This window comes from Sorghum bicolor, chromosome 6 (genome assembly GCF_000003195.3).
Source record: "Sorghum bicolor cultivar BTx623 chromosome 6, Sorghum_bicolor_NCBIv3, whole genome shotgun sequence".
Classification (NCBI taxonomy): Eukaryota; Viridiplantae; Streptophyta; class Magnoliopsida; order Poales; family Poaceae; genus Sorghum; species Sorghum bicolor.
The window spans coordinates 4,965,543-4,974,775 of NC_012875.2; the positions used below are offsets into that span (position 1 = coordinate 4,965,543).

General features: G+C 44.1%; 1 protein-coding gene across 1 annotated transcript; it reads left to right on the plus strand.

Annotated features, from left to right (window-relative positions):
* On the plus strand, positions 1,650 to 3,664 carry LOC8067762 (putative inorganic phosphate transporter 1-13). Its single transcript, XM_002446106.2, has 2 exons — positions 1,650 to 2,182; positions 2,432 to 3,664. The coding sequence occupies exons 1-2, from the start codon at positions 1,685 to 1,687 to the stop codon at positions 3,464 to 3,466; spliced, it is 1,533 nt and encodes a 510-aa protein (XP_002446151.1). The 5' UTR covers positions 1,650 to 1,684; the 3' UTR covers positions 3,467 to 3,664.

The window sequence follows — 9,233 nt, forward strand, 5'->3', positions numbered from 1 at the left end:
CCCATTTTCAGTGTATAACGGTTGGCCGGACCTTGGACTTGATGGGGAGTATTTATACTCCTCCACCTCATCCATGGGAGGTCTCTTGCCCATTTGATCATTTGAGAATCACCTTGTGGTGCAAGGAAGAAGCAAGAGCCTAGAGAGGATTGAGATTTGAGAGATTTCTTATGAGAATCCTTCTCTAGTTGAGTTCCAAGAGTCAAGTGTGCATCCACCACTCTCTAGTGCCTTGATTGGGTCAAGTGAGAGTTCTTTGCTTGTTACTCTTGGTGATCGCCATCACCTAGACGGTTCGGTGGTGATTGGAGGCACGAAGACCGCCTGAAGTTCTTGTGGGTGGCTCGTGTCAAGGTTGTGAGCGGTTGTGGGTGATTCATCGCGACGGAGTGTCGAAGAATCAGCCCGTAGAGAGCACTTGGTCCTTGCGCGGACCAAGGGGGAGCAAGACCCTTGCGCGGGTGCTCCAACGAGGACTAGTGGAGAGTGGCGACTCTCTGATACCTCGGCAAAACCTCGTCGGGCCCTTTCTTGCTCTCCTCCTTTACTTTCTAGTATTTACTTTGTGCAATTACTTTGAGCTTTTACATTCCTGGAATTGCCATACTAGAATAGGATTGGAACTATGTTGCAAAACTTTTTATCCGGTAGCTCCCTAGTCGCACTAGACACAATGGGTTGATTTTGAGCTTATAGCTTGCTTAATTTTTTAGAGAGAAACCCAATTCACCCCACTCTCTTGGGCATCTTGATCCTTTCACACAGGAGATTTTGTTATATTAACCTCCTGTATTATTCCATTAACACAGACGGTTGTTATCTCTTATCGTATTATTTTTACAACACAGACGCATGATAACTAAAACCACGTGTGAAAATATTTTGCCACCACCGGCTTTGAGCTCTTGTGTACAGATGTGAAACGAAACGAAAAACAGTCAATCATTTGCTGGCATGAATCAACAGTACTTTCTTGTTTATTGCAGTTGCCGTCGTCCAGGACTCGAAGAACAACGACTAGGCAGCTAGCAGCTTCCTACCAGTTTCCTTGCATGAAGTAGAGAAACAAGCACGTAATTTTCAGTCTTCATGAAGAGATTCAAGGTTTCAAATTAAAGCACGTAATTTTCACTTGACCAGTTTCTCAAAATCAATCCGACGAAACCGCAGTGAACTTTACACGAGACTTGTGTGCCTACTAGATAATTAATGATCCAAACGCACCCCATGATTCTAACGTAGTAACCTTTTTTTAGCGTAGTTCTTCCTCTTTCGAACACTACGAGGAGCTGTGTTCGTTTGGCCAATTTTTATATATATATATATATATATATATATATATATATATATATATATATATATATATATATATATATATATATACAAAAAGGCTAGCTAACTGACTGATATATATGATAGTGACCGCAACTATATATATATATATATATATATATATATATATATATATATATATATATATATATATATATATATATATATATATGTCTCCTAGTCCTGGGAGACAATGCAACCTCTTGATCGATCACGGAGCAGAAACAATTGAAAGCGACCATATATTTTAGCCGCGAAACGCTTGAAAGCGGCCATTTTTGCCACTCCCTATATATTTACCTGAGGGGTTTAATTTGCAACAACAGTTAGGAAGGAGCGATCTGAATGCCAAATGGTTCGCAGGCAGCTGAGAGTGCTGTCCATTCTGGATGTGGCCAGGACACAGCTCTACCACTTCATGGCGATCGTGATCGCCGGCATGGGCTTCTTCACCGACGCCTACGACCTCTTCTCCGTCTCCCTCGTCATCGACCTCATCTCGTACCAGTACTACAAAGGACAGATGGGTAGCGGCGTCAAAGCCGCCATCAGCAGCATCGCCTTGTGCGGCGCCGTGCCGGGGCAGCTCGTCTTCGGCTGGCTCGGCGACAAGATGGGCCGCAAGCGCATCTACGGCGTCACGCTGGTCCTCATGGTGGTCACCTCCCTCGCCTCCGGCCTCTCCTTCAGCAAGCGCCTCGGCAAGAACGTGGTCACCGTACTCTGCTTCTTCCGATTCTGGCTCGGCGTCAGCATCGGCGGCGATTACCCGCTCTCGGCGACTATCATGTCTGAGTACGCCAACAAGCGGAGGCGCGGCGCCTTCATCGCCGCCGTCTTTGCCATGCAGGTGATTTTCCCTAACTTTGCCTGCGAATAAGAATAACCAATACTTCTGACCTCTAGAACGCCGCTAAGGCCTGATGTATGAATGTATCAAACTGTTCTTTTATTACCTTAATACAAAGACGCACAAACCTTCTGTATGATCGAGAAAAAGATCAATAACCAATGCTTTAAACTAGCAAACAACAACAGAAGATTTTATCTGTAACTGACGAAAATGCATCCTCTGCACTCCTTGATGGAATCATCACAGGGTTTTGGCAATCTTGCAGCGGGGATCGTAGGGATGGTGGTGTCGGCCGCTTTTATGAACAGTAGAAAATCCAACGCTGACTTCGTCTGGCGAATTGTTCTCATGTTCGGCGCCGTTCCGGCTACCCTGACCTACTACTGGCGCATGAAGATGCCGGAGACGGCGCGGTACACTGCCCTAGTCGCCAAGGACGCCAAGAAGGTAGCCTCGGACATGTCCTCGGTCCTCCACATGCACATCGTCCCAGAGAACGAAGCCGTCGACGAGCTCGCCCGGCAGGACCAGTATGGTCTGTTCTCGGTGGAATTCCTGCGCCGCCATGGCGTCCACCTCCTCGGCACAAGCGCGTGCTGGCTCGCTCTCGACATCACCTTCTACTCGCTCAACCTGTTCATGAAGGACTTTTTCACCACGGTTGGGCTGCTTAAGCTACACGAGGGCGAGGACGAGCCGTTCAAGAGAATGATTCGTATAACTGCACAACACACGACCCTCGCGCTCGGCTTTTCATTACCAGGGTACTTCTTCTCCGTCGCGTTCGTCGACCGCATCGGCCGTGTCAGGATCCAGCTGCTAGGGTTTGCCATGATGTCTGCCTTCATACTCTGCCTGGCTATCCCTTATGATCAATGGAGGACTGGTGAACACAACAAGTATGGCTTCGCTGTCATCTATGGACTGATCACCTTCTTTGCCAATTTCGGTCCCAACACCACGACATTCATAATTCCGGCGGAGATCTTCCCGGCACGACTACGTTCGACATGCCATGGCATATCAGGGGCATTCGGTAAGATCGGCGCAATTATTGGCGTGTTTGCCTTCGTGTACGCCCAAAGACATAGCCACACCCGAAGCATGCTGTTCGCGCTCGTTGGGTGCAACCTTGTTGGCCTTGTGTTTACACTGCTCTTGCCGGAGTCCAAGGGGAAGGCACTGGAGGAGGTCACCGGAGAGATGGAAGAACCACCGCAGCCAGAACAGGCGGCGGCAGCTGTTGCTGCGGCCGAGTGTGTACATGTGGTGCCTGTTTAATTTGTCAAGTTGTGTGCGTTGTAGGTTTTTTTTTGGTGTGCTACCTCCTCTTTTTTGGCAGTGTGTGTGGTACAACCTTAACTTGTTGATACAGGTCATTTATTTGTTGTCTTGCAAATATGCATGTATTTGTGTGTGAGTTGGCAACATAATCTTTCATCAAATCCTCCTGAACACTTAAAATTTAATGTCACATAATGAGAATACCATCCATAATATTTTGGGCCGTAAGACTGCTACATACCACAAAATCTATTTGGACCTATCACTATCGGATGTGCATGAATTCATAAACAGGATTGCTAGAGCTGGGACGTCCGGCGCCAGTAGCGTGTTCGGACGCCAAGCCACCAACCCGAGCCACACGGAGAAAATATAAAAAAGCGTCAACAACACGTCCGCACATCAAGACCCCACCCGCACCACATTAAGAAAAAAAAGGAAAAGGAAACCCGTCTGTCCGCAACCATCTTGCCCCTGCTCTACTTGCCTCGGACGGAGGATTGCTCTTCGTCCACTCCCCACGCAAGGAGCCCGTCCCCACCTGCCCCGACGAGCACGGGATCCACCTCGCTCCTCGTCTCACCGGTCCCTAGCACATCTGTCCGTCGTCAACTTGTCCCGACAGCCTACCCCATAGACTTAACGCTGCAACACAATACGCATAATAGTACAAGAACATAGACATACTCCTACAATAATAGGTTGAAGTAGCTGAATGACCATAAAATATAGTATTATAACAAACACCGAACAACTACTACAACAGCATACAAACAACTACTACAACATACAGATTGAAGCATTGGATGGAGCAGCTGAAACACCATGAAACCTAGTATTACAGCAACAACGAACGACTCCTACAATAATATGTAACAACTAATACAACAGCTAGATTGAAGCATTGGGTGGAGAAGCCGAAACACCATGGTCATAGTAGTACAACAACACTAAATAATTATTGCAACAACATGCAACAACTAATACAATAGTGCAAATTAAAGTATTGGAAGGAGCAACTGAAACACCACAACAACAACGAATAACTACTGCAATAATATGAAACAAACTAGTTGTTGGTATAAATTAACTGCACCCTACTAATGATTATAATCAGATTATCCGCAAGCGCACAGATATATACTGATCAGCACTTCACTAAGATTAACCCGGTTTTAATATTGAACCCAAAGGAACAGTAGGTGATTTATAACTTAGCCTATAAGCTCTTAATCTAAGGGGGCACAAACAATCTAGAAACTATTGAGAATGAGAAAATACTAATGTACTCTTGTTCCAATAACCAGCAAACTTTGTATAGTATCATCTTATCAGGCAAGTAACCCAAATAGGGAAAAAGTCAGAGTAATCCCCTACTAGGCACCTATAAGCCTATCAATCCTACCAACGGGCCAGAAGTGAACTACAGAGGAATCAATGCAGCTATAAAGTCACCTACGTGAACTACCACTGTCCGACTGATCAGGAGACATTCACAAGCAACCATAGTCCAGACATCATGTCTACACTACGAATCACTCCTCCGACCTAGGAGCTACCCAAATCGTAGTACTCATATGATATGAGTTGCAAACAAAAAACGAATACAAACAAGTTGCTTACTTGAATCAGAAGGGTAAATACAAAAGTACCTCAGAACGTAGTTTCGGGCGAGAGAGCCGAATCCCGAAGAATATAGCCACGAAGAGGCACTGACAGGCCGGGACTCCTCCAGAATCTCTACTCCTCTCCTCTATCTCTCTCTAATCTCTATCTTGGTTGCTAGCCTAGATGTAGTGGATCTCTATCTACTGCTCTGGCTCTTCATCTCTTGATCTGGCCTCCTCTAGGGGTTGCCTTCTATTTATAGCCTGGTGGGGTGAACGCGCGCCGTTGGATCAAACCGACTTAACAAGCGGTCGAGATGGCTCCTCATAGGCGGTGGAGGAAGCTTCCAGAAGGGGGCATGAGACCTAACCCTTGGGAGCCGGCCGGCGCTAGGGTCGGGCCAGCTGGCCCCACCTAGTGGCGGGTGGTCCTCACCTTGCGTCGGGTGTCTTCCAGAACGTTCCTGAATCCTCCGATCTCATCCTTTCTTCGCAATTAAGTTTTGTGGCTGATTAGCACTTAAATCCCTATTTTCAGCATTTTCTGGAATAATCCCTGGAAAACACATAATATACAAAACTCGTGGAAATTGCCATTGATAACCCTATTCTAATGGATATTCATTTTTGGTGGAGAAATAGATACTAATAAATTTTATAGGTTAACAAGTGTCAACAATTACCCCTACACTTAGGATTTTACTCGTCCTGAGAAAAAAGGTTGGTTTTATCATACTGAGCAAATATTTAATGATAACTTGGAAATTAAATTATATAAAACTGATCTAGTCATCATATACTGTGGAAATTTAAAGTGCTTGTCATGAATTCTATAGCTATTGAGAGTGGGATAGCATAAAATAGATTACTCTCTGCCCTCAATTTTGTCTGCTGGAGAGTAAGTGAAGTTTGCAAATAAAACATAGTTTCAACCTTCTCTTAATTGTAGTGGTATCAATGATTATGATATTAATTTAATGTTATGACTAGGGAGGGAAATATCATATTCCTGGATGAGACAAATTATTCACTTCCTTAGCATATTATGTAGGAGGGACCATGAGCTCTCTTTTCTTCTTCTTCTTCTTCTCTTTTTTTCAATTCAAGGTTTCACACACTTGTCCCTTTTTATTTCCTCGTGATCTATCTTTTTGAGGTTTCGGACACTTGTCACTTTTTATTTTCTCGGATCTCTTTATGAAGAGCTCATGCCTCCTTTATAATAGTGCTTAAGATAGTGTATTACGCTTTTATGTTATTTTTATGATACTAGGAATATGATAAATCTCTCTACCAAAGTCATACTAATAGAGTGATATTATTATTATTTGATTCCAATACAAAGAGAGGTGAAGCTAATTTGTTTTTACCTTTTTTCGAAAAGAAAATCCCCAAAGACAACATTTCAAGAATTGAATACTCTTTATTTTGCTATCTCTTTTTCCACAATAACTTAAGTAAACATGAAGTACTATAAATTTCGCATCCATGATTTTAGAAAAGTGTTATATAATTTATTTTTCAAGTCACAGATTAAATATCGTTTATTCTTTCTTAAAATATGTAATATGAAGAGTTACGATTCGGATGACAATTCAAAGATAAAATATATGCTATTATAATTTAAATAATTCAAACTTGACCATGACCGAAACGGAGGTGGGAAGGAGCAAACAGGGCGCTGGCCGGCCCCACCTATGGGCAATGTGGGCCCTACTTTGGTGTGCGTGATCTTGATTCGATTGTATTCTGAATTACGCTACTTTTCTGACTGACTTTCCTGTGCAATATGTGGAGACAAACACATACACAAGAAAATAGAGAAAAGAGTCGATAAAATATAAGGCACTTTATTTATTCATGATGGTGATAGTTGAACAAACGCTTTAACGTTTGAGCTAACGACTGCCCTAGCTCGATGGGCTTTAACCTAAGACTCAACTAACTAACTAGCCAAACCTAGCGGAATTGTGCCTTATTGATGGGCAACTGGGCAACTATGGTTGCCCTTTCTTGGTGAGGCCCTGAATCTCTTTGTGCAGGCCTGCAATCTCTGCCTCGAGCTTATCTTTGTCACTCCTAAGGCTGCGGATCAACTTGAAACTGATCCCTAGCTGCTTGTCCATGCCTTCAATCAGCTTGTCCCTTAGGTTGTTGGATATCTCCATCCCTCGTACAATGTCAGAGAGGCCTTCTAGCTTTTCATTAAGGGTGCGCAAGGTAGGAGCTGGCTGCTTGGGGGCTTTCTCCAATGCTAGTGCTGATGTAGTCCTCTTCCTCTTGGGCTTAGGTGGCGGTGCGAGATGCTCGACGTAGCACACCTCGTTAGGGTTAGCCCGGACGCCTTGGATAACTAGATGAGCAGTGGTTTACTTGGTACAGATGAGCTTCCCATTCTTGTCGGTTTGGACCGACACGAGCCTCTCATTCTCTCTGGGTTGGAGAAGTAGAGTACCCTTGGGGATAGCAACTTGCTTCCTATTGGCAATTCCTTGCAGCAATCGCCTTGTAGGAGAAGGATCATATGGTTCTTGCATGTAGTATGCTTGATCATAGCGCTGGGGTACTATGGTGACGTGCTTTGGCGGCACAACGGCGAGAGACTTTGGTGGCACCATAGCGAGAGGCTTTGGTGGCACCACGGCGAGAGGCTTCGGCTGGGCGATGATGAGGGCCTTTGAGTCATCGACAGCTTGGTCCGCCATTGCTAATAGATCTAAACAAGAGAGCTTCTCAGGGGAAAGAGGTGGCTAGTTATGGGATACTATTGAGGAGGGTCTAGGTACGTATTTATATGGGTTTCTAGAAGTTGTGATAAGGATGGATTCTAGGCTCTACGGGATCCATCCGATTACGACTGGATTATGTGGGAATATCCATAGGAAGAGCGTAGAAGAATAGGGAACGAGAATCAGGACGGGGGGCGACAGGAGGGCGCCGACCGGCCCCACTAGGGCGCCGGCCGGCCCCATCAGGGGCCCACTTTGGGTGCCCTTCTACGTGGTGCCTTTAGACTCTTCCTATTTTCTGTTAGACGTATTTTCGAATAAAATTTCATACTGGAATAAATAGAACTTCATATGGTGGTAATTGAATAAATTACTCCTAAATCAAATGGTTCTAAATAAAGTTTAAGTCGGTGTCCATTTACCTTGAATAACGTACCTTCGCTTGATTGTAGAGTTACCGCTCCGTGTGGTGATGATTTCACGATGGTGAAAGGTCCTTCCCATTTGCTCCTCAATTTTCCAAACCTGAACAATTTGAACCTAGAATTAAAAAGCAATACCTTATCTCCTGGTGAAAATTCATTCTGCTTGATCCTCTTGTCATGCCATCTCTTTGTTCGTTCTTTGTAGATCTCCGAATTGTGGTATGCCTTCTCTCTCCATTCTTCTAGTTCTTAGCGGCTTTAAAATCCATATTCCATCTTTTGATAGCCCAATGGGCTTTATGTTTTAACTCGACTGGCAAGTGACAAGTCTTACCAAATACCAATTGATATGGGGACATACCCAAAGGTGTTTTATAAGCTGTCCGGTATGCCCATAATGCACTTGGTAACTAATCCCTCCATAGATTTCCCATCTCATTTACTGTTTTCTGGAGAATACTTTTGATTTGTTTATTTGATGTTTCTGCCTCGCCACTTGTTTGAGGATGATATGGAGTAGCGACATTATGTCGTATTCCTTGATTTTGTAGGTATAAGTGAAACTTTTTATCAGTGAAGTGTGTTCCTCCATCACTTATAACCATCCTCGGTTTTCCAAACCTCGGAAATATAATCTCTTCAAACATCCTCTTTGAGTGTCTTGAGTCAGCCTTCTTGCATGGGATGGCTTCTACCCACTTGGATACATAGTCAACTGGCACCAAAATGTACTCATAATTCCGTGATTTCACAAATGATCCCATGTAATCAATTCCCCAAACATCAAAGAGCTCTATCTGAAGATTGTTGGTGAGTGACATAGCATCTCTAGTAGTGATATTTCCATGCCTCTGATATGGCCCACATCTTCGGATAAAATCTTTGGTGTCTTCATACATGGTTGGCTAGAAGAAACCACTCTGCCAAATTTTTGCATGAGTACAGAAAACTCCATAATGACCTCCATATGGTGATGAATGACATTTCTGTATGATCTACATGC

What these genes read in the sequence shown, in the direction of transcription:
- LOC8067762 (XM_002446106.2), top strand. Translation starts at nt 1,685, where the DNA reads ATGGTTCGCAGGCAGCTGAGAGTGCTGTCCATTCTGGATGTGGCCAGG. An exon ending in CCGCCGTCTTTGCCATGCAG is followed by an intron (nt 2,183 to 2,431) that starts GTGATTTTCCCT and finishes GAATCATCACAG; the next exon opens with GGTTTTGGCAATCTTGCAGC.